Source organism: Camelus bactrianus, chromosome 7, assembly GCF_048773025.1.
Source record: "Camelus bactrianus isolate YW-2024 breed Bactrian camel chromosome 7, ASM4877302v1, whole genome shotgun sequence".
Classification (NCBI taxonomy): Eukaryota; Metazoa; Chordata; class Mammalia; order Artiodactyla; family Camelidae; genus Camelus; species Camelus bactrianus.
In genome coordinates this window covers 62884498-62910759 of record NC_133545.1, presented here as the reverse complement: position 1 = coordinate 62910759, position 26262 = coordinate 62884498, and the positions used below count along the sequence as shown (strand labels likewise).

Sequence of the window (26262 nt, the reverse complement as noted above, 5' to 3'; positions counted from 1 at the left end):
TGCAAAATTCACAAAGCCAGTGTTTTCAAATGACCAGTGCGTGATGTTACAAAATCATGTGAGTAAAATCTATTCAAAGTACACCTTAGACCAATAGATTTCCATATAACAGAATACAAAAAGCTCATTGATAGTTTCAGATTCTACACTGCAACTAACTTTTAAGATACTACCAATTGTGAAGAATATCTAATTATCTGAAAAAGTTATTAAAATATTCCTTTCTCCAACTATACATCCACGAAGCCAGGTTATCTTAACGTACTTCAATCAAAACAATGTAGTTAGCACAATAGATTGAATACAGAAGCCCCTGTGAGAATTCAGCTGTCTTCCATTAAGCCAGGTGTAAAAGAGATTTGCAAAAATCTAAAACAAAGCCACCTTTCTCACTAATTTTTGTTTTTGAAAATCTGTGTTCATAAGGATACATTATTTGTGTTAACATGGGTTATTTTTAATAAATTAATAAACATTTTCATTTCTCCAGTTTAAGTTGTAATACTATAAATACTTATAGATATAACCCACTTTTTAAAGAGTTCTTAATAATTTTTAAGATTGTGAAAGTCCTGAGATCAAAAGTTTAAAAACTGCTAACCTAGAGTATATATGGTATTTTCAATTTTTTTTCTCTGTGGAACCATGTCCCATACCACCAGTACTACCTTTCTGTGAAATCATTTTAAAGCAAAACCTTTTTTATTCATTGAAACTTCAAGGTAGTTCCATTATATAACCATAGCTTTTTAGATATTAATGTGAATTTTCCAAGGTAATGTTTCAGAAGCACGTCATAAAATGAAAGGGAGATTGTTGATTCACTGTGGATTCAACCCTATTATTATTAGTTGAGTGTGGTAGTTCAGCTTTTTCCTATCCTGCCCATACTTCTCATCTGACCACTCTCTTAATATTATTGAATTAATCTTGATTCCATATTGTGATCTAAGAATGCACTGAAATGCTGGGTGATTGATAAAGCATCTATGATCAAAGTTTCCTTGTTTAAATATTTTTTTAATGTTTATGAAAATAATAAGATACTTGACTGACAATAAGCTGGTGATCATCTCTTTAAATTTTCTTCCCTTTTTGTAATCTTTCTCTTCTATATTTGGGAGAGGGAGGAGGATTATATTAAGTTGACTTCTGAATCAGTATAGATTACAGCCATTCTTCCAAAGAGCTCATCCCCTCTCAGTTTTCTTGGCCTTGAGCCTCTGCTCACTTTTCCATAATTCCTTAGTAAGCTACTGCTCTCTGACAGAAGGGGTGAGTCCCTTAAAATCCCCAAAAACCACACTTCAACATATGACCTTACCTTTACAACTTTACTGAAGGATTATAGATAACAAAATGAATCTTAGAACCCAAGAGAAAAACTAAAACCAGATGCTAAATATGACTATTTCTAAAGTCAAAGGAAAAGAAAAAAAAAAATCAAACATTCCATGGGGACTGGGAGTTCCCTTCATGCACACAGAACAGTACCTGGTTGTCCTGTATAAAATTTACTTCCCTGTTATTCTTATGTGAATGAGTTTTCCTTAAAAAAAAAATCTCCATTTAGGATAACTCTAACGCCTACCCACAGCAATCAATTTTACCCTAGGAATCACAGCCCAACTCATGCCCAAACTCCAGCCCCACCACAGCAGGGCAATTCACAGGACACAATTCTGCAAAACATTTCCCTAAGTCTGAGTTTTTCAATAATAGGCAGTTAAGCAAAATTGCCCCATTTGGCACCTCAGGTCTTAGGCTCCTCAAGTCCCTACACCAGTATGAAACAAAATGTATATCTTCATTTCTCCTGTAGTTTTCTGGTAACTTACTGAACCAAAGACACACACACACACACTCCAAGGACAAATATTTCTCTGGGACAATGGAAGAGAAACATTTTCTTAAACATTTTCCTAAATGATAGTTCCTAAACATTTCCAACTAAATTTACACAGATTTCCTTGCTCTTAACAGAGATGGCCACTATACATTATCACAACAGTTAAAACATGGAAGCATCTCAAATGTCCATCAGTGGATCAATGGATAAGCAAAACGTGATATATACATACAATGTAATATTTTTCAGTCTTAAAAAGAAGGAAATTCTTCCCTTTCCTCATCTGCCACTAAGGTGCTTGGTCCTTCTGAGGAAGCTAAGGCCATGCTGGGGTGAGGCCCTCACTTCACTGGCCTAGTGCCACGCCCTGCAGTGCTCTCATTTTTGGCTTGCCCAGTAAAATACACAGAAGCATGAGACCCATGGAGGAACGTCTCCCAACAATGCCTGCCCTTCTTTATATAGCTTCTTGTTATGGACTGAATGTTTATGTCCCCCCAAAATTTGTATGTTGAAGCCCTAATCCCCAATGTGACTATATTTGGAGACAGGGCCTGTGAGGAGGTGATAATGGTTAAATAAGATCATAAGGGTGGGACCCGACTCTCATAAGGCTGTTGTCCTCATCAGAAGTTGAAGAGATGTCAGAGTTTGCACTTTCCATCATGTGAGGACACACTGGAAGGCAGCTAGCTGCAAACCAGGAAGAGAGCTCTTACCAGGAACCAGATTAGCCAGCATCTTAATCTTGGGCTTCCCAGCCTCCAGAACTGTGAGAAATTTCTATTGTTACACCCAATCTGTGGCATTTTGTTATGGCAGCCCATGCTGACTCATATACTTCTTATCAGGAAAATTGTTCAAGACGGTTCACACCTGCTCCAGGCAGCCTGTACTGGCATTATGGTTTAAGTATTCCTGCTCTGTGTTCTCATGGTGCTTTCTTTTTATCTCTGTCCTAACACATGTCACACACTAATTCATTCACTTGAATATCAAAAAAAATACTGAGCTCTTACCATATGCCAAAGCATTCATCTAGGTACTGGGTACAAAGTTGTGAATAAAAAGATAGTCTCTCTTCTCATGGAGCTAATAAACACATAAACTGAAGTGTAAGATAAGCAGGGCAGTTTGATGGAGAAAGTCTTGGGTGAAATGAGCTACTTTAAATTTGGGGTTCAGAAAAGTCTTTGTTAAGGAGGTAACATTTGAGCTGAGACCTGGATATTGAGAAGGAAAAGTCTGGGAGATAAAAGGAAGAGGTGTTCTAGGTAGAAGGAACAGCAAGTACAAAGACTCTGGGTTGGGAATGGACAAATTAGCTGGTTCAAGAAACAGAATAGATGGAAAATGTGATTGAGTATGGTTAGTGTAGGAAAGAAAAATCAGCAACATAGCCACAGAACCAGATATAGAGGTTTTTGCTTTGGTGTGTGTGATTTAATTTAAATTTGAAATATTTCAAAATAGCAGTGTGATACTATGTGTTAGTATATGTGTGAGCAATTGCTATAATATGGGATTTAATTTTCAGGATGGTCAGCTAGAATTTTAATCAGGAAGGTCCATACTCTGTAGGCAGCTACTAAAACCTAGATTACCAGAGGCTTTGCTAATTTGCATAGTAAATATTAGAAATATGTTCTCATTGGTAAAAGTATAGTATGTAAATATACAATAAAATATTATTCATTAGAAATGGATTTTTAATTGTAGAAATTAGGGGCATGAGAACATTGCTCCCATATTAAATCCAGACTTCAAGGGAAAATTTGTTTTCTAAAATCATAGCTTTCTTTTGAACCCATTAGAGAACGGTGGTTGCAAGATAACCGAATGAATGAATTGTTAAGTATTGGTGAGCTCCTCTAAGGAGAGATGGGACTCTCGAACTATTTCAGTTTTGGGAGAGCCAAGAAAAATTCGGTGGTCACTATAGAAGCATGTAAGAAGTAATATGCTAACGTGATTGAAATGAATTCCTGAAGGCCAAGCTAGTTTTGGTCAAATATAACAGAAAAGTCACTGTGAGAAAATTTGGATTAAAATAAATATTAAAAGAAATTCTTCAGGCAGAAAGAAAATGATTCTAGATAGAAGGACAGAAGTGCAGGAAGGAGTGAAGAACACTGGGAGAAATAATTTGTGTGTATATATACATATATATTAACTTTAAAAACAATCATAAATTTTGACAATTTTAAACATTGAGCTAAATGTATGATAACTGACAAGTGAAGGGGAGAACATGTATTAGGAGTTTTAGATCTTTGGACTACAATGAAATTGGTAAAAGTAACAATGTTAACATTTTTGCTATATGTGTATTGTGATATATAATGTAAGCTCTAAAAATTATTGATCAAATTAAGGCAGGTGAAGAGAATAAACACAAAACAGGTGAGACAAATAGAAAATATGTAACAAGACAGTAGATATAAAACTGAATATATTGAGCAATGTCAGTAAAATTGGCAGTCAAAAGTCCCTAAAATTCTCTCCTCCAAAATAACAAGAAAACAGACCTCAAAAATGTCAGAATCATTTTCTTTCAGAATTCTGAAAATTAACCAAAGCCTGTCAGTAATCTATGGAACATTTATTAAAGCAGCTGTATCTTGATAAGAACAGCAAGCTTAGTGGTGTTTTAGCTTACTCTACTCCCATCCTCTACAGTAGCTTTGAGAACTAACCTTCTGCATTCATGGTGAAAACCAGCTACTTACAGTCACTGGGGGGAGCAGAAGGATTTACATTGGTATAAATCCTATTAATATAGGCTTACATAGGTATAAATCTTCGTGATCTTGGATTAGAATATGATGGTTTTTTGTATGTAACACCTAAAGCACAAGCAACAAAGAGCTAGACAAATTGGACTTAATCAAAATTTAAAACTTTTATACCTCAAGGGACACTAAGAAAATAAAAAGAATGGGAAAAAAATTTTTGTAAATCATACATCTGATAAGGGACTTGTATCTAGACTGTAAAAAGAGCTATTACAACTGAATTTAGAAAGACAGATATGACCTAGTAAAAAATAGGCAAAGGATCTGAATAGATAATTCTCCAGAAAGATATAAAAATGGCCAGTAAGCACATAAAAGGATGCTCAACATTATTAGACATGAGACAACTGCAAATCAAAACCACAATGTAATGTCACACTAAGATATGTATAATAAAAAACGGTTTTTTAATGAAAATAAGCATTGGAGAGGATGTGAAGATGTTGAAACCCTCATATATTGCTAATGGGAATAGAAATTGATTTAGCCACTATGAAAACTGTTTGATGGCTCCTCAAAAAGTTAAACAGAGGTATCCTATGACCCAGGAATTCCACTTCTAGTTATAGACCCAAAATAATTTTTTTAAGATGTTTTAACAAAACTTTTACACAAATGTTCATAGCAAATGAAAGGTAGAAACACCCCAAATTTCTATCAACTGATGTATAAACAGAACGGATATATCTATACATTATACATACATTATACGTTTCATTCCATTTTATGGCATGAAATGGAATGAAATACTGATGCATGCTCCAAAAAGAGGCCACATATTATATGATTCCATTAATATGAAACATCTACAGTAGGCAGATCCATAGAGAAAAGCAGATTATTAATTGCCAGGGGCTGGACGGAAGGAAAAATGGAGAGTGATTGCTAATGGGTCTGGGGTTTCTTTTTGGAGTGATGAAAATATTCTGGAATTAGATAGTGGTAAAGGTTGCACAACTCACCTAATTATACACTTTAAAAGGATGAATTTTATAGCATGCGAATATATCTAAAAAATCCAAAATATCAGTAGTTAAATAAAATATAAATAAATAAAAATAAATAGATTAAATCCTCAAATCAAAAAGCTGAAGTTGTCAGACTGATTAAAAAACAAAATATAACTATACAAGAAATTTTTGATGGGAATTTTTCAGGATCTGGACATCAATTTCTAAGATATTGATATGATATAAAGCCCATCAAAAGTAGGAGAGGAGGAAGTTCAGTTGCAAAGCAGGCAGATTCTGTCATGCACCAACATAAACACACAGTTAATTATAGTTTTTACTGTTATATTAGAGATTTAAATTTTCACCTGTCATAGCTTTTATATTCTTGGTCTTTGAGTCATGTTTTGCTGTAGCATATGCTTAATTATTTCCAATTGCGTTTAATCTTTCATTACTAATTTTATAAATATTATTGTATAATATATGCAGAGCATGATAATTAAAGAAATAAGTTCTCAAAACCATTATTTTCTAGATATTTTTGTATTTACATTGCAAACTTTATCTTTGTTCCAAATTTGATTCTTAGGGAGAGGGAAGTGGATATGATTTGGGCTAAGTCTTAGGGAGGAGACATGGAAATTAGCTAGGAGAGGTAGGTACTCAGAGAAAAGGAAAACACATTCCATGCAGAAAGAAAAGTAAATGCAAAAGAGAGAGTTCATAGCATATTGGAGAAGTTTTCAGTAGTTTAGCTTGACTGGAGAATGGAAAGGGAAAGAAAGGAGTGATCTAGGCTATAAAAGAAATAATTTAAAAATTTGATCAGAAATTTGATATAGTTATATCTGTGTTTTTAAAAGATAAAATCTGGCAGCAATGTACAGTGTGGTTTGGGTGAATCTGTAGGACAGGTCATTTGTTTAAAAGGCTATAGTAGCAGTTTGTCAAGAGATGAAAAGAACTGGGAACTATGAAAGTGCTTTCATTGTTGTGATGTTATCCAGCTTTCTTTCTTTCTTTTTTTTTTTCCTCCTCTCTCTAACTTCAGACCAAAGTTTCACCTAGAAAATTCTTTGGTCTTTATATCTTTATCTCTGAAGGAAGGGTAGAGACACTGGCTTATATCATTTAATTATTATAGGTTTTAATTTTCTTATTTATAAAATGATAGACAGTTTCCAAGATTCCTCCCATTTTAATGTTCTATGAAAGTACCTTGCCGTCAGTTGAGAACATTAACAGCAGCTATTCTTAAGCTAACATAAATCCTTAGGCAATCTTATCCCTACTGGAAAAGGTTTAAAAATAGAGAAGAGCTGGAGACATAGGCATTATAGTTGTGAACCAATATTTCATGTTGTACTTTCAAAACAACAACAAAGACAAAATATACAGTGTTTAAATCCAACCTGCAAAATTAAGTCCTTTGATTAATTTGATTTCACATCACAAACTGTATTGTATCTTTCAGGTAGAAGATTATAAAGTTAACAAAAACTATACTATGTCTAGAATCTTCTTAACCATTTGTATTAGGTCTTCTTCCATTCAAAGTTAGGGAAACTGAGGTCATACTAACTTAAGCAAGTGAATAGAGTCCAGAAGTATTGTTAGTTTCACATGTGGCTGGCGTGATGCTTAATTTTATATGTCAACTTGACTGGACTGAGGGAAGCCCCAGATAGCTGATGAACCACTTTCTAGGTGTGGTATCTTTGAGGGGTGTTTCTGGAAGAGATTAACATTTGATTCATTAGTGTGAGTAGAAAATTTACCCTCACCAATCTAGCAGACATCATCCAATGTATTGGGGTCAAATGACTCAAAAAGGCAAAGCAGATTCTTCTTGAGTCTGAGATATCCATCTTTGCTGCCCTTGGACATTCGAGGTCCTGGTTTTCAGACCTTTAGCCTTGCACTGAATTGTGTAACCATCTTTCCTGGGTCTCCAGCTTGCAGATGGCAAACTGTGGGACTTCTCAGCCTCTGTAACCACGTGAGCCAATTCCTATAATAACTCTCCTTTTATACACACACACACACACACACACACACACACACACACACACACATACACACATATACGTATACATACATACATATATATATATGTACCCTGTTGGTTCTCTGGAGAACCTTGACTAATACAGCTAGATTTGTGTCTCTCTCCATCCAGCTCTCAGACAGACTTCCATAATCTGTGTATGATAGACCAAGACTCCAAGACTCATAACCTACCAGCATAAGGAGTGCATCTTGCCTAATAGCTGTGCAGAAAGGTACAAGGGAAATTCTTAATGGCCTGGCTTGAGTCAAATGATTTTCCCTGAATCAATCACTGTAGTTAGATGGGTAGAATGCCTTGGTGTCACTGGCTACAGGGGAAAGGGAGGGGGGTTCCAAATTGCAAAGTCACCTCCACCTAAAATACATGAAATGGGTTCCGCATATGAAAGAGAGTTTCTGACATCAGAAGGAGACAGGCATGCATGACAGCCAAGACAACAGATGGCCACTTTATCAGCCCTGTCTGGACACTCAGCTAGAGGATTACTGACTGTCCTTGGTGTATTTTTAACAGAGCTATCCTATTTCTAACAGAGAAACAGTAGGGTTAGTACATTCATTTCCGTTTTTAAGCCAGCATCTAAAATGAAACTCTTAACTCCACTGATTTCTAACTCCAATGAAAGTTACTAATAACCTTATTACCTATAAATCTTGGATCGTATAGAACCATACATAATGAAGAATTTTTAAATGGAATTATTTCTTTTAAAAACTCATTATTACAATTCCAAGGAAACAGAACAAATACACAAGATGGTGCCTGAATATTTTTATTATGATGACTCTAGAGTGGTAGCCATAAATTGTCATCATTTCTTGGGAATGCGTGAAAAGAGACATGGCATGCAGTTCTCTTGTATCCAGTTTCAGTTATATAAGTGCATCATAAGTTCTCAGTTCTTGTTATGAATAAACTGTTCAGAATTTAATTGCACATGTAAAAAGTTTTAAAGCTGTTATTTTGTCCATAATTTCATATGCTCCTATCATAGTTAGTGCCCGAGTTAGGTGGTCTCTTAGAGCAGCAGTGGTTACTGACAAGTTTTCCGTTTTCCATCTATCAAGTACTTGATGGACTGTCTCACTTAATGAAACAGTGCTGAAAATTTTTTAAATAAAAATTATTTTAATTATCAATTAAGAACTTTGTTTTAAACTACATCAGTATTGTATATCTAGGTTTTCAAACCAATTTACCAAATTGAAGTGAGGATTAAATGAACTGATGAAGACGATCTATATAAAATTTTAGCAGAATATGGCACATACATAGTAAGTGAATGTTAATCCCATACCATCCTTTGTTTCCTTGTAGAAAATCAACAATTAACATTTGATTCTAAGAGAGATTTACTCAAGATCTCAAAGTAATTGTTGATTATTTACTATAAACCGGTACATTACTGCTACAGTACTCCATGCTTTATAATTTTACCTCATGACAGCTCTCTTTGGTTAGTCTATCCATTTTACCACTGAAGAAACTGAACCATAGAGAAGTTAAGGAACTTATCCAGGGTTACAAAGCTAGTTGGGATTTAAAGCAAAGTAGTCTATCCTCAGGGTATTTGCTTTAAAACTACTATACCCACATGGATCTCAAATATATAATAAACTAAAATCAGTCTTTTACAGCAAATCAAAGTTCATGTTACCATGAATGTTTCAAAACCATGTAATATCAATATGATTTAAATCAGAACATGAGAATAAGTTTATACTATATGTTGTCATTCATACATACCTCATTGTAGACTTATCAGTTTCTGAGATTGCCAGGTTTAATTTTTGACACAAAAATTCAAAATTTGCTTTAGTAATATTGTTGGCAACTATCTTGAAGATCTTCTCTAAGATTTCCTCTACATTAGAACATAAAAGAAAATTTAGGCCATCTCTTTTGAAAAACATCTATTTTGAGTCAATATCTATTTTGAGTTAATATTATAAATAGGTTTCTTACTATTCTGTGCTCCTATAAGATGTACATGTCAAGTAGAATTGAAAAGTAAAATCAAATCTAACATACAGACTGGAATTTGAACGATTTGCTCCATTTCTTCTAAAATCTGAATAACCCTAAACGTAAATAATACAAAATGGCTATTTAAAAGGATATTAAGAGCAATTTCAGAGTGATCATCAAATCCTTTAATTTATTCAGGATTTGAAATAGATTTAACTCCATCATTCAGTTCTAGCTTTTTAATATGCTTCTTTAGGTAACCATCCTGAGAAACCAAGTTCACATCTACCATAAATATGGTGTATGTATGCTTATTTTATATTCAAATCACTTATTTAATGAATGGTGCCTTAGATATAAGTAGAGTGTTTTTAGTTGTTTTTTTTTTTTAAGGCTTCTGGCTAATTTGAACTAGATCCATTTTTTTTTTTTGTTAACCAAGATAATTTGGGAATTTTCAAGAACTAGCGATCTGCCACCCCTCTGTAATCATCTCAAATATGTTCTATGCTTTCTGTCTTTTAAATTTTATTCATACTATTAATCCCCTTAGGCTAGATTGTATGTTAATGATATAAATGAAAATCCAATCTCCTAAGTAAAATTTTAAGGAGGGGACCCCATGTTCTTTGTTAGTTGCAGAATAAAAACATCTCCCATGATGATTTCTCTCCACACTCTCTGGGTACCAAGACTACAGTATGAAGGCCCCTTTGGAGTAAAGAAAGGAGATAAATGGCTTGGATTCTCTTGTTTTTGCTGACTTTGATTGTTGCTGTTGCCTATTGAACTTTCCTCATAGAGGCTAGAACCATATGAATCTCCCTTCCTCAGAAACTTGAGTAACAGAATTTTAACAAGGAGGTTCAATCATGTAACTTTACAGCCCTTCTCTAAAGTACTGTTACCTAACAGGAATACTTCATAAATCCTTGGAAGCCCCTAAGAGCTTTGTTTAATAGAAATAAAGTTACCAGGAAATACCCCTTTTTTTATGATAATAATAAGCAGAACCTACTTGCATAGAAAGTTGGAGAAAACAACTACTGTGTATTTCCCTCCATCAGTGAGGCTCTTGTCTTGCAAAAGCTTCTGAGCGGTAGCCATGCATATTGTGGCTTACAGATGACTGTACATTTTTAGTGACCATCTCACTAGATTGTGAGATTATGCTGCTGATTACATAAGACGGGGTGCATGATAGAATAATGTGAGGGGACCGTTTTGTATTCTCCTTTCCCAAATCTGGAGCATTATATTTATCTAATACTTCTTAAATACATGTTAAATTGGAGGACCAAAATCTGGATCTATTCTAAGGATGAACAATGAGCAGCAAAGTCAGAGTCACAGGAAGAAGCTTAGTTGTTGGGAACTCAGATTCAGGGAAAGAATTGGACAGTGAGACTTCTATCCCAGAGTCTTGGAGAAACCAGTCTCCATCTGGTCCCGTGGAAGGGCATTTAAAGAAAATGAACCCCCTTTCTGAAATAATCAGGAACAACCAAAGGAGCACTTAAAAGCAGATGGAATGAAGATTGCAAAGATTGCAGACAGGTTATCATAACGGGCCAAAAACTGTGTGGCATCAATGAAAGGATCTGTGAACTTCCTTCAAGGCCAAATATGACTTTTATAACAACTGTATATGGTGATATATATCAGAACTGATGAAGAAATCTGTATGTGGATTCTCTGAGTCTGGCCACAGTCATGATGAAAAACGTACTAAAGGGCACTGAGACCAATAGGTGGAAAGCAGCTCACCCTCTCCACTTGGATTTACCTGTTTCCAGTGGTTCAAATTGTGTGGACCCAGATTTAATCTCAGTTACCAATATAAATTAATCTTCAGGAAAGGGAAGATGATACGTATTTTAATGTCTCTGCCAGGTTGAAAGCCTTAAATTAAAGCAAACTATTTTTTGTTTACAGATGATACTAGAAAATGACTTGTAAGCTAACCAGTCACTTGCTCATCACCTACCATCTCTTTCATCTGCCCTCTGTAGATAGCGTGCAATAGTATACAGTTGTTTTTCTTTACAGATTTCCATTGGAGGTCTCAACAAAGGGTTATCATCAAAATTTATCTCCTTCAGTGAAAAAAGGTTGTAGATACCACTAGGCAGAGCTGTCAGTTTATTTCCTAGTAGAAAAAGAAATTATACCCTTCTGTAAAAGAAAGCTATGGAGACAACTATGTAAGAGGATATCTACCACGTCTCACTGGCAAAGTACCAGAGGAGCCACAGCGAAAAAAATGTGACAATGAATATATATGTTCATGTATAACTGAAAATTGCGCTCTACACTGGAATTTGGCACAACACTGTAAACTGACTATAACTCAATAAAAAAAAGTTTAAAAAGAAAACACAAAGTACCAGAGGAGCCTCACAATGCTGGCAAATCGTAAGTTCTTACTGTTGTCCACTTGCTAGGAGTGAAAAGGAGGAAATATAGAAACAGAGCAATGGTTCCTTTCTCTCACAGAGGATGACAAAATGAGATAGGAGGCCTTCCTCTTTTAATACAGGAAAGGACTTAATAGAGTAGGTGTGATAATTTTTAAATGAACTTTTTATTTGAATAATTTCAGATTTACAGAAAAGCTGCAGAAATTGTGGAGTTCCTATATACTCTTCATCTGGTTTTAGTTTCCCCTAGTGTTATCATCTTGCATTATTGTATTACATTTGTCAAATCCAAGAAACTAACATTGACACATTACTATTAAATAAACTTTGGACATTTTTGGATTTCATTAGATTTTTTTTACTTAACATTTTTTATTGAGTTACAGTCAAATTCCAGTGTAGAGCACAATTTTTCAGTTATACATGAACATACATATATTCAATGGATTTCTTTAGATTTTTCATCAGTGTCCTTTTCTGTTCTAGTATCCCTTCCAGTAAAACATACTGCATATACTTATATCTTCTGGTCTGTGACAATTTCTCAGTCTTTCTTTGTTTTTCATAATCTTGATGGTTTTGAGTAGTACTGGTTAGATATTTTATGGAATATTCCTTAATATGAGTTTATCTGATAAATTTTCTACTAAATAGGCTGGGGCTATGGGTTTTTGAAAAGAATACCAGAGAGGTGAAGTGCTCTCATCACACCAGGGATGCCTGACATCCACAAGATATCACTAGCACATTAAACTTGCTCCTTTGGCTATTAAAATAGTGTCTGCCAAATTTCTCCAATATAATGTTTTGATTTTTTTCCTTTCCATACTCCATCATTTGGAAGTGAGTTGCTAAGTCTGGTCCACCCTCAAGGAGCTCCACTTCCCTAAACGTAATTTTTTCAAAACGATCTTAATCTAATATAAACTTGACATAAAAAGTAAAACTGTGATAACTGACAAAAGAATCTGTCGTCATTCCAACAAGAAATGGCCTTAAGTTTCCCTTTATGTAATTTATATATTTATATTGTATTATTTTAGCCATAAGGGAAGGAAACTTGGTTCCTTTTAGTGAAGAAAGGTATTTACAAACCAGGATCTGAGTACTAGCATTGCTCATTGCTTCTTGGAGTGTGCACTGCTTCTGATTTATGTATATTCTCTCTGATTCCCTGGTATCACTAGCCCTTGGCAAAACCAGTTGCCATGTCATAGAGGCTCATATGGCAAGGAAGTAAAGCCTGCTGTCTGTCAATAGACACATATATAAGCTTTGAAGCCAATGCTCCAGCCCTAGTTAAACCAGACTGCAGCACCAGTCAAAAGGTTGGCTGCAATCTCATATAAGACTCTGAGATAGAACAAGTCAGCTAAATGCTTCCTGGGTTCCTGATCCTCAGAAACTGTGGAGTAAATGTTTTATTAATTTAAGAGGCTAAACTTTGTGGAAATTCGTCACACCCTAATAGATAACTGATATAATAGTTAATGGTTAACAGTACTGAACTGAGATACAAGGAACTGCCAACTGCAGGGAAGGAGTTTGTATTTTTGATCCAGCCAACTTAAGTGCCTGATGAAGCAACAGTAACAACAAAAACAAATATCAACATTCTTTGGAGATAAATAGAATTAATTATAGAGTTCAGGATTCAAAAAACTGAAAAAAGAAAATGTGCCCTCCCAAGAGAAAAAAATGACTCAGTTCTTGTAGTTAACATATAAGAATTTTAAAGCAGGTATTGTAATAATGCTCAAGAATGTAAAGAAAGATACTCTCATAATGAATGGAAAAATAGGAAATCTTAGGGAAGAAATACAAACTATAAAAAAGAAATAAATGGAAATTCTAGAACTGAAAAATTCAATATCTGAAATCAGAAATTAACTGGATGGACTTAACAGTAGAAGAGATAATTCAGTTAACTTGGAGGCAGATAAATACAAGATGCTTAAAGCTCTGTATGCGTGTACGCACACACACACACATAGCTTTAGAGGTTGGTAGGACAGTATGAAAAGGTAATTGGAGTCTCTCAGGGAGAACACAGAGAAAATGAAGCAGAAAACTTTTTTGAAGAAACAATTGTTGAAAAGTCCCCAAATTTAGTAAAATTCATAAATACACAGACCAGAAGCTCAGCAAAATCCAAGCAGTATAAATACACACAAAAACCACACCCAAATGAATGTCACTGAAAATTCAGTGTAGGCCTCAAAAAAGCAGCCCCTCCACTTGAAACAATCATAGACTGGAAAGAACTGATAGAATCAGCTTTTTCAGAATTCTGGAATTTAGTCTAGAATTTTCCAGTAACTAGGATACTGCTCAATGAAGAAAAAGGCAGCAGAATTTTGGTGAGAGAACACTGTGGCTTTTTCACTCATCTCCCTACCATCCTCCATTTTCCAGCATGGCAGCGACAGTCAGGGAGGGCAGCGCACATTCCTGGTTGCAGCTTGCTGGTGCCAGCGAGCTAATATGGTACTTGCCCTTTTAATACTGTAGGTTTGCATTTTAACCTGTCTGCTGGTTCCCAAAGGGACTAGCACAGAGACTGACCTTTGTTTTGCTCCCCTGATTCAGGCTCAAGCTGCTTTCCCAGTGGCAGTTGTTATAACATGTAAATACTTGCAGTATTTGTGCCTACTTGGGGCAAGGGATAGCAGACAGGGAAAGCAACAAACAGATCCAAAAGCCCAGGAAGGAGGAGGCAAAGGACGAAGTTTCTTGGGGGAGTAGGGCTCAGAAGGGCCAAGCGGATCCTGGGGAAGATGGAGCACGATAGGCACGTCTAGGGCTGGACACGTGCTCGGAAGAGAACTGAGAGCATCCTGGGCTTTCACCTGCGGTGGGTCTCTGGGCTTCACACAAGTGGGAAAAGAAGGCGAAGGCAGTCATAGGCGTCCTGGCTTAGAGCTAAGCTGCAAAGACTGGGAACACAGTATTTTCTTTTCTTTTATGGATCCAGATATTGAAAGACAGAAAAAGATTTCCATGCAAATACTAACCAAAAGAGCTGGGATGGCTTTAATAACTTCAAATAACAGACTGTAAGTCAAAAACTATTAAAAAGGACTAAGAAGGACAATATATATTGATAAAAGGGTCAGTACAGTAAGAGGATATAACATTGATAAATATATACACAGAAAACAGCAGAATCCCAAAATATAGGAGGCAAATATTGACAGAACTGAAGGGAGCAAGAGGTGGTTCTCAACAGATGGAGACTTTAAATATTCTATCCACTTTGAAAGTGAGGTATTAGACAAAAGGTCAGTAAAGAAATAGGGGGCTTGAACAACACTATAAAGCAACTCTACCTAACAGATACATGGAACACTCCAACAATACATTTTCCTTAAGTGCACATAGAACATTCTTCATATATTAAGCCACAAAACAAGTCTCAATAAATTAAAATCAATTGAAAGAGGGGAGGGTATAGCTCAAGTGGTAGAGTGCATGCTTAGCATGCATGAAAAACTGAGGTTCAGAGGGATTATCCAGCTTCCTAAATCCACTAGAGTTAGTGACAGAGGGGTCTAATTCACAAGACTATATATAAATGTCTTTTGTCTGACTGGTGCTTTCACAGATACTACCAGCTTTCAAAGTCTCATTCAGTTGGCAAACCAAATCTGTAACAAGGGTATTCCAGTTAGCTTTATTTTATGAATGGAGGAAACATTAAACGAGAAGACTTGAACTCAAGCCTTCTAACTTCAAATCTGGCAATAAAAACTGGAGAGTGTGTGTATGCCAATTGTCTAGCGATTGTCTCTTAGCTCCAAACCCATTTCTGTGGGCTCCTTGACTGTTTTTCCTTGAGTGTCATACCAGCAATACTCCTTTACCCCACCAGCAGCAGTTCCTGCCTGTAACAGCTCAATGCAGTTTACAGTTTTCTCAACATTCACAGAACTAGCTCTCTTGCCCATGCTCGCTCTCTCACACACGCGCTTTCTCTCTCTCTTACCACCCCCAAGTTCAGAGGAACCAGCACCAGGCAAGCAGAACTCCATCTTCAGACTTCTGAATTTCACTCCTCTGTGACCCTTCCTCCAAACTTCTAAGCTTTAATAATTCCAGTTTCTTCACTTTATTCCCTCAGCTATAGGATTGTTATTGCTTCCTGCCATTGCTACCTTTGTGATAACCTTGGATTTTCTCTTTACCTTTTTAGTTATGTGGTTACTGTTATACTTAGTCATTAACTAAGGTGTGATTTCTGTCTTCTTACTGGATCCTCACTAATACATTTGTCTAATGAGGACTAACAGAGACCTGGCGAAGCTTAGAGGAAAGCCTTTGATCTTCCTATTTTGTTCTGATTCTTGCACTAGAGAGCCTCCAGAGAATTATGCTTTCTATTGGTAGTTATATTCTCCAGTGAGTAAGAAGACTCTGATCAGCCTTGTTTTTTTCATGCACAAATAGTGGGTGAATGAAGTATGTCCTGCACTTGGATAAAATATATAACCTCCCTAAAACAATAGTAAAACTTTGCCATAATAGAAAACTGGGACCAAAAATTTAAATTGCAGGGCTGAGTTACTGCAAGTTATTGCAAACTGATGTGTGCCTACACAACCAGCTTACTAGGAGTTCTGGGGATTCAGGAGATAAATGCCAGTTGCACTATATCTAAGCATTGATTCATTGCTGGAGGTTTTACTGTACTGCCAATACTATTGCACCCAAAAGATGACCTTTGTTTTTAATCTGGAAATCCTCTAAATTTAAGAAGATGCAGGGCTCTGGTTATAAGTGCTACTTCCAACTGAAAAATACACTTTTAGAAACTCAACTGTTTATGTGATTAGCTGATACAACCACTATGGACATAAATTTGCTCAAATCTGGTGAAGCTGAAGATGCATATACCCTCTGATCCAGTGATTCTACTTACAGCTATATGCACTAAAAAAACTCAAGCAGATGTATACCAGGAGCATGTACAGGGATGTTTATAGTAGCTAACAAACTAGAAACAACCTAATTGTCTACCAACAGGATAATGGATTAATTGCTGTTTAACCATATAATTGAATATTATACATATTATACAACATTTTAAATGAATAAAATAGATCTACATATATATTTACATGGATTAATTTTAGAAATATGACAAATGAAAAAGCAAGTTACTGAATGGTAAATTACATACCATATAGTCTTTTAGATTTAATAAAATTTAAAAACTCAAACTAATGTTACTTTGTTATAGATATATATGTATAAAAACATGGACAGAAAAAAGATATACCCCAATTTCAGTACAGTGGTTATGTGTTTGTGGAGACGTACAAAAGAAGTTTCAATTCTATTATTTTATTTCTTAACAATCAAAATTATCTCAAGTAACTCACAAAATGTTAACATTCCTTATATCTGGCAGTAGGCATATAGGTGTTTATTATGTTCTATAAGCTTGAAATATTTCATAATGAAAAATACCAGTCTAGCTTTGGGAAATCTTTTCTGGTATTTTTAGAGTGAATGATTTACTTTTTTTCCTGATTATTGTAATGATTTACTTTGTAAAGAACTGAAAGGTATGAGAATATTGTAGGGCATGGAAGTGGCATCAGGGGAACCAGCAGAGAAAGGAATATAAAGAAAATGCTGACCTAAGGTTGTGTAGGTAGGTATGTGTAGAGGGAGGGGTAAGATCAGGTTCACAAAGGGAAGAAATACTGTATAGGCAGAGAAGATAGAAATGAAATGAAAATATGTTGAGGTTTCCCAGTTGGATTATAACCCCTTTCACAGAAGGACCTTATGCTTTGCTCTTATTTTCTGTACCTACAAGAGCCATTTTCTTCCAATGGGTACTTAATACATTATATTGACTGCCGTTTTATCTTGTCAGCAAAATTTGCAACCTAGAAACTGATAATCAACTTACTGATTATGCTTATTGATTATGTATAACACTCACCACTCAGGTCAAGTTGCTGGAGAGCACTTAAAGATAGAAAAGATGGCGGCAGATTTCTTATTTGATTGTTGTATGCATTTAAGCTAACCAGACTTCTCAATTCCCCTATATTTCTTGGCAGCTCTCTGATTGCATTATTTGAGATATCAAGTCCTTTAAGTTGAATCATATTAGCCAGCTCTTCTGGAAGTCTTGTTAACTGTAACAAAGATTAAACAATTATATTTTTAATAAACGTTTATATGACTAAAACCTTTTCTAAAATGAAATAGAAGAAGAGGGGTTTTTTTGGTCTTAAAAAGGAGATATTTTTACTGTGTCACAAAGTCTTTGTGACTCCCTTCCTTTCTTAATAAAACCTACAACAAATTTTGTAGCATCCAAATATCTCCCCATTCCAACCAATGCCACCAATTCAACCATGTGGCGTGCTAACCCAATTTCCTCACTCTCCCAACATTCAGTGTTTGTTGCCACCTTATCCCTTTCTTCCCTCCCTAAAGCTTACCCTGCTTTGGTTTCTTCTCTTTGAAGACTTTCTAAATTATTCTCTTCGATATTTGATCGCTTTACTCCTGCTCTTATGAACATTTCTTTTTATTAGTCCCTTGTATGTTTTCCTTGGATTTTTAAATGACATGACATATGTTTTATAGTTTTTGTATACATGTTCCCAATCATGATGCATTTTGAGTAAGTACTCCATAACTCTCTTTATAATGGACACACATAGTTTGGCAATGTAGCCTCAAATAAAAATTCCTAATACAAAAGTATTGCAAAGTAACAAGAATTAAGATACTCTGCTGAGGCAAGGAAGAAATATGCATCTTCAGAAAAAATAAGGCCAGCAGAGTGGCTTCTGAAATAAAGGAAGTGCCATGAGTGAACGAAAGAATTTTGAGTATACTGGCCCCTCAGAAATAACCAGACAACAGGATGAATACTGGATATCATGCTTGTTGTTTTTCCATATATAAAAAGTGTAATTCAGTAAGACATGAGACAATCCCTAACTTAAGGGAGATTAAAATTTAGTACAGGGAACTAAATACACACATACGAAACATTCAGGAATCAGCATTAAGCAATAATTAATCCAATGCCAAAATAAAGTGTACAATAACATATATATAGAAGTTTAGAGAATGTATATCAGTACAAATCAAGAACAAAAGGAAAGCTTCATGTAATAGGTGGAACTCAAATGGCCTTTTAAGAATGAATGGGATTGGACAGATCCTATTACAGGACATTTCAGGAAAGACAGATATCATGTGTAAAAATTGCCAGTGAGAATCTGACCGTAAAAAGAGGTGATAGGAAGCAGAGGGAGATATATTTAGAGAAGGAATATGAAACCAGGCTATGGCAAGACTTGAAATCTGGGCCTATGAGGTAGGAGTCAGATTAAGACAGGTAGGTCTGTAATTTGACATTCCTTCAAATAAATATTCTTGAATTACTTGCTCAACATTTATTAGGGGAAGTGCCTGACAACTGTGTGATGATAGAGCTACTATGGAAGGAAGAATCCCGTTGGACATCCTTCACTCAGTAAAATAAAAGCCCTGTGACTAACCTGATTTATCTTCAGATGACTGTTTAGTGACTGTCTCCTAGTATATAAGTTAATCCCTTGGGCATCTTACCTCCACCCCAAAGGGTGATGAAAGTGATCTTTCCAGTGATAGAGAATATTCTTCTTGAGAGGAGTTCTGATAAATCAGTTTTTCCATCTGTTGACCTCTGAAATGATTTTGTAATGATGTGGAATGGTGTATTTAGTAACCATCCGCCATGAGTGGTCGATAGATATGGAATCTGGCTTCCTGAGAACAGTCCTGTGAAATGAACCCTGACAATTCTGACAAGTCCTAAGAAAAGGGAGGAGACTGAATCAGAAAATAGCAGGAGGCTCTTGGAGTAGTCTAGGCACAAAGTGAGTGATGACCATGGACCAGGATGGCGACAGTGATACTGGAAAATGAAGGAGATGATCCAAGAGCTTTTTCAGAGGAAAAATGAAACAATTTTGGTGTAAGATTTGGTATAACTGGTGATGGTTCCATGATTTCTAGATTGGCAGGTCTGAAGAAAGTAGCATCACAAACAGAAATGGAGAAGTTTTGAAGGGAGTTGCATGGGAAAGAAAGATGAGTTTGATCTTGAAATTATATTGAGTTTGAGAATGTTTGAGAATAGAAGAACAGGGAACTCTCAGGGAAATTGGGAACTGTGGGACTAGGCCACTGGTGAGAGATTAGCTCCATTTACATAGATTTGAGGATCATGTGAATGGTGAGGTCTAGGGAAGAGTTAATAAAAAAGAGAAGATTAAGGACACAATCTTGTGGACTTCCACACTGAGATACAGGAGGAGAAAATGAAATTATAAATCAGCCAAAGAATTAGCAGGTGATAACAACGCAGAATTAATACATACAAGCGCAACTTTTTTTAAAAATTTTTTTTCCTTCAAGACTTATGACTTGTTTTTTTGTTTTGTTTTGTTTTGTTTTTAACAGTTTTTATTGATTTATAATCATTTTACAATGTTGTGTCAAATTCCAGTGTAGAGCACAATTTTTCGATTATACATGAACATATATATATATTCATTGTAAGGGCAACTTTTAAAATATAACATGTATCATTATTCATTCCATCTACTTAAGCAAGTGTTTTCTGGAGTAGCCTTTCTGGAGGTTTAAAAAGGTCAAATAACTTTGGGAAATGAGGGTTAAATAGGGACAAACTGGTTTCTTTAGTGCAGAACCCTTTAGAGTTTTTAATATACTGAATTCATTATGATTCTCTAAGAGAAGAAACTAGTGTATCTCAAAGCTTATGGGACTAGTGTTTTTAGGAACAGACTCTGGGGAATCTTGCTCTGGATAATAGTCTGGCCTCTATCCAAGGACTTTAATTTGAATGTGATGGTCAAATTAAAGATAGATAATAGCTGTTTCCTTTTCATTTGTTTACTAAGATCTTAATATATATCAGTAATGTTTTGAGTTTTAAACAGTATTTCTATAAAATTCACTCTTAAGAGTGAGTAAAATGAAATGCTGTAAGAACATTTATTCCCATTGATCTAGCAATTTTTAAGGAGAAATTCCCTAAGGAAATAGTGAAATATGAAAAAGGCTATATATTTATGAAGAAGTTCATCACAGAGTTATTTATGATGATGAAAAATTACAACATCCCTAAATGCTTAACAATAGAGGATTAGTTACATAAATCGTGTATTGGTTACACTAATTATTAGGAAGTTATATCATGGGAAAATTCTTATGTTAAGTGAAAATAGAAGAATTTTAAATTGAGTGTATAGTATTGTATAATTGCTTATAAAATCATATGCATAAGAAAAAGCAAGAATAAAAGTAAACCGTATCATCGTATGACCAGTAGTTATATTATGATGATATGCCTGTGGAATTTATTTTTACTTCTTTTTTTCAATTTTCCAAATTCTCAATAATGTGTTTGTATTACATCTATAACTTTAAAACTTCTTTTACAATTAAACTGAAATAAAAAGAAATCTATTAAATTGTCAGCTTTTAAAACTTGGCATTTCATTATAATGAAATATTTTCCTATAAAGCTCTTGTGTTGAGAAGTTTATTTGTAAGCCATGCTTGGGTTTAAAAAAGAAAAGCCTGTCTTTTATAAAATATTCCAGGTATATTAAGCATGCACACACATGCACACACAAACTATAGCTTAGACTTTGATCCCCTTCAGTCCTACCTTCCCCCTAATCCCAAAACATCCATCTCTTACCTTTCTCCCATTTGTCTGACTTATATTCAGCTCTTGCAGTGATTGAAGTTGGCAAAGTTCAATAGGAAAATATATAAATTGATTGCTTGAGATGTTTAATTTCTGGATTCCTTTTAAGTTACAGATCTCTGAAGGAATATTCTGTATTTGGTTTTCTGAAAGGTCAAGTACTTGCAAATTTTCTAAAGTACACACTTCTATAGGGAAGTTTTCCAATTTATTCCAGCATAAAATAAGAATATGGAGGGATACCATATTGGAAATAGATGGCGGAATTTTCCTTATTTTGTTTTTACTAAGATCCAGATATTCAAGATTAATAAGAGAACATAAGTGCTCAGAAAATAAGAGGAGTTTGTTTTCATTAAACTCTAAATGAAGCAGTTGTTTACTGGAAGATATATCTACAGGTATTTCTGAAATGTAATTTCCATTAAAACTCAAATAATAAAGAGAATCTAAAGCACATAAACCTAGTGGAAAATGCAGTATTCTATTATAACTCAGTTCAACTTTAGTTATTTTTCTGCAGTTTTTTACTTCAATGGGAAAATCTGTGATTACATTTCCTGAAAATTCTAGACTGAACATATCATTCAGATGTGATATATCTTCAGGTATTTTCACTATATTATTTCTGTTTACATGGAGTTTTCTTAAATTTTTAAGCTTATGGATGTTCTTAGGAAGTTCTGTTAATTTATTATCACTAAGACAAAGGCATTCTAACATTACACAGTGGGAAATTTTCTCTGGTATATCTTTCAATAAATTTTTATCGAGTATTAAAATCCTAAGTTCCCTAAAATTCTCAATTTTGTGTGAAATAATTTCCAATTTATTGTCAATCAGTTGGAGTTCTTTCATTCTGAGCAACTGAAAAATTTCAACAGCCAAAAAGGTAAGTTTATTGTGATTCAGTAAAAGTTTTTCTAAATTTTTAAGCTCTCTAATTTCTTTTGGCAAACTTTTTATCAGGTTTCCAGTGAGGTTTAGTGAAATTAACTTTGGAAGGAAGCACAGAGATTTAGGAAATATTGTTAACTGATTATATTCCAGATTGAGAGCCCTCACATTTTTCAAACTAGATAGAGTATCTGGTATATGTCTTAAATTATTTTTAGCCAAATTTAAAATTTCCAAGTTTCCAAGACTTTCCAAGCCAGAAGGAAAATCCTCAATGTAATTATTATTTAAAAACAGTTGCCTGATATTCCCAAGCTGTGATATTTGTTTAGGTATATTTGATATTTGGTTGTGACTGACATTTAATACCCTTAAATTATGAAGTAACTGAATTTCAGATGGAAGTGATGATAACCCATTTTCTTGCATAGATAGAATTTCAAGTCCTAGCAGATCACCTGAGTCTGCCCCTTTAAAACTTTTGATTTTGTTCTCATCTAGATATAGATATTTTACATATTTGATTTTTAAAATGTCCTTAGGGAATTCTTGTAAACCCTTGGCTTTGAGGTTAACTGTAAAGTTATCTGATCCTAAGCCATCTCCTTTCTGATTTTCTTCAGAGAGTTGTGGACTAATTTTTTCTAACGTTTCATGAGATAGGGAGTTAACCAAATCTTGATTTTCAGCAATCATGTCAGTTGTTGACAATGATGAACTTTGTAAAATTTCAGTTTTTGACTGCAAGCAGTCATATCTAGTGATTGTTTCAGAAAATTCGAGAGTTTTCCTTTGCTCTTCATTTCTCTCAGGCTTACTTCCAGAGGAAGATGTTGAAGTATCATCTTGTGTACCTAATGTATCCCTTCTAGGATATGTTTCAAAACTTTGGTTGGAAGGTTTTGCATCAGAAGCTTCCTTTAATGAACTTGATGTTTCTTTAGTAAATTCAGGCTCCTCCATTGACCGTGATTCAGATTCTTTCCTAAATTGACTGGTGATTTTCTCTAGCTCTTCTGAAGTACCCTCCTTTTCAGACATCTTATTTGCTGATATGTTTTTATACCAATACAAGATTGTAACTCAATTATAATTTTCATGTTTAATTTTTTCCTTTGAACCTACAAAATAAATGTTGATGTTAAAAGAAGAAATATGATAAAAATGCTAAAAGTACATTAATTTTAATACAATAATTTTATTCTATAATGAATCACTTAATAATTATAAACTACATTTATAACTAATAAGCTAATTTTATGTATAATTGATGGCTAAGGATAGTTTATTGATTGCATGTCTTTATCACATGATACTCTTGAAATCATATTAAAATTATAGAAAGGAATGAAAACATTTTCAGATGAGAAAGAGGACATAAAGAGATAAAGGATTCAGCAAGCTTTCAGAAGATAGAAAGGGGATAGCCAGTGACGACCAGCCCCCCACCCCCATGCCATATGCAGAGAGTACCATTCTCATTGTGGATATTGTAGATACATATGGTATTGAAGTGTCTTCTTCCAACAAATTCAGTACATTATGATAATTCTCTAATAGGTGGAAGTAAAATGCCTTATGGAATGGGATGCTTTCTGTAAAAGTAAGCTAGAAGTAAAACGACCATTTCAAGACCTGAAGCCTGACTTTAAGTCTTTTGTGTGACTCTTGAAGAACCTGCATAGCTAGGCAGCACCCCTCCTCAGAGGTCTGGATCCCATCTCTGTAGGTCCCTCCTCCAAGTTTGTGGTTTTCAATAACCCAGCCTCTTCCCTTTGTCTCTTCATCCCTTGGGGTGGTAGTTTCTCCTATATTTCTTATCTCTTTACTCCTGCAGTTCCCCTTTTCCTTTTCAGTTCTGCAGTACTTGCCTATACAACTCCCTATGTTAAATTCTATTTTTATTATTATTTGTTAATTTGTTTTTACTGAAGTACAGTTGATTTACAGTATTGTTAGTTTCAAGTTACAGCAAAGTTATTCAGCTATATATATTTTTCAGATTATTTTCCAATATGCATTTTACAAGATGTTGCATATAGTTCCCTGTGCTATGTAGTAAATTCATGTTACTTCTCTATTTTATGCATAGTACTTTGTATCTGTTAATCCCATGCTCCTCTAATTTATCCCTCCCTGCCTCCCTTTCTCCTTTGGTAACCATAAGTTTGTTTTCTGAGTTTGTGGGTCTGTTTCAATTTTGTATATAGATTCATTTGTATTATTTTTTATATTCCATATACAAGTGATGTCATATATTTGTCCTTATCTGACATATTTCATAAGCATAATATTCTCTAGGTCAACCCATGTTGTTGCAAATGGCAATATTTTATTCTGTTTTATGGCTGAGTAATATTTCATTGTGTATCTAAATATGTGTGTGTTTGTGTATATATATATATATATCTCTACCTCATTGTGATTTTGATTTGCATTTCTCTATTTGCGATGTTGAGCATCTTTTTATGTGCTTGTACGTTTTCTTTGCGGAAAAGTCTATTTAGGTCTTCTGCTGATTTTTGATTGGGTTGTAGTTTTTTCAATATGGAGTTGTATGAGCTGTTTGTATATTTTGGATAGTAACCCCTTTTCAGTTGCATTGTTTGCAAATATCTTCTCCTATTCTGTAGGTTGTCTTTTTGTTTTGTTGATGGTTTCCTTTGCTGGGCAAAAGTTTTAGGTCCCATTCATTTATTTTTGCTTTTATTTCTTTTGCCTTGAGAGATTGATCTAAGAAAATGTTGCTATGATTTATGTCAGAAAATGATTTGCCTATGTTGTCTTCTAGGAGTTTTATGGTGTCATGTTTTATATTTAGGTTTTTAAACCATTTTGAGTTTTGTTTGTACATGGTGTGAGGGAGTGTTCTAATTTAATTGACTTCATATAGCTGTCCAGCTTTCCTAACACCACTTGTTAAAGAGGATGTCTTTTCTCCATTGTATATTCTTGCTTCCTTTGTAGTAGCATAACTGACTATAGGTGTGTGGGTTTATTTCTGGGCTCTCTATTTTATTCCATTGATCCACATGTCTGTTTTTGTGCCAGTACTTTGCTATTTTAATTACTGTATCTTTGTAGTATAGTCTGGAGCCTGGAAGGATTATGCCTCCAGCTTTGTTCTTTTTCCTTAGGACTGCTTTATTGTTCTGAGTCTTTTGTGGTTCCATATAAATTTTAGAATTATTTGCTTTAGTTCTGTGAAAAATGTCATGAGTATTTTGATAAAGATTGCATTAAATCTGTAGATTGCTCTGGATAGCAAAGCCATTTTAACAATATTAATTATTCCAACTCAAGAACGTGGAATATCTTTCCATTTCCTTGAATCATCTTCAGTTTCCTTTAACAGTGTTTTATGGTTTTCCGTGTATAGGTCTTTTATCTCTTTTGTTAAGTCTATTCCTAGATTTTTTTTGATGCAATTTTAGATAAGATTGGTTTTTTACTTTTTTTTTCTGGTATTTCATTGTTAGTGTAAAGAAATGCAATGGATTTCTGCATTCTGCTGAATTCATTGATTAGTTCTAAGAGTTTTTGTGTGAC

General features: G+C 34.6%; 2 protein-coding genes across 2 annotated transcripts in view; one reads left to right on the top strand and one right to left on the bottom strand.

The window, feature by feature from the left end:
• Positions 1-26262, top strand: part of ANKIB1 (ankyrin repeat and IBR domain containing 1) — a 200240-nt gene that overhangs the window by 1836 nt on the left and 172142 nt on the right. The gene's annotated exons all lie outside the window — the stretch shown is intronic.
• On the bottom strand, positions 5702-24365 carry LRRD1 (leucine rich repeats and death domain containing 1). Its single transcript, XM_010959477.3, has 5 exons — positions 21808-24365; positions 18010-18208; positions 11624-11785; positions 9415-9532; positions 5702-8769 (listed from the first exon to the last, which is right to left on the bottom strand). Exons 1-5 carry the CDS (start codon positions 23752-23754, stop codon positions 8589-8591), a joined length of 2607 nt encoding a protein of 868 aa, XP_010957779.1. The 5' UTR covers positions 23755-24365; the 3' UTR covers positions 5702-8588.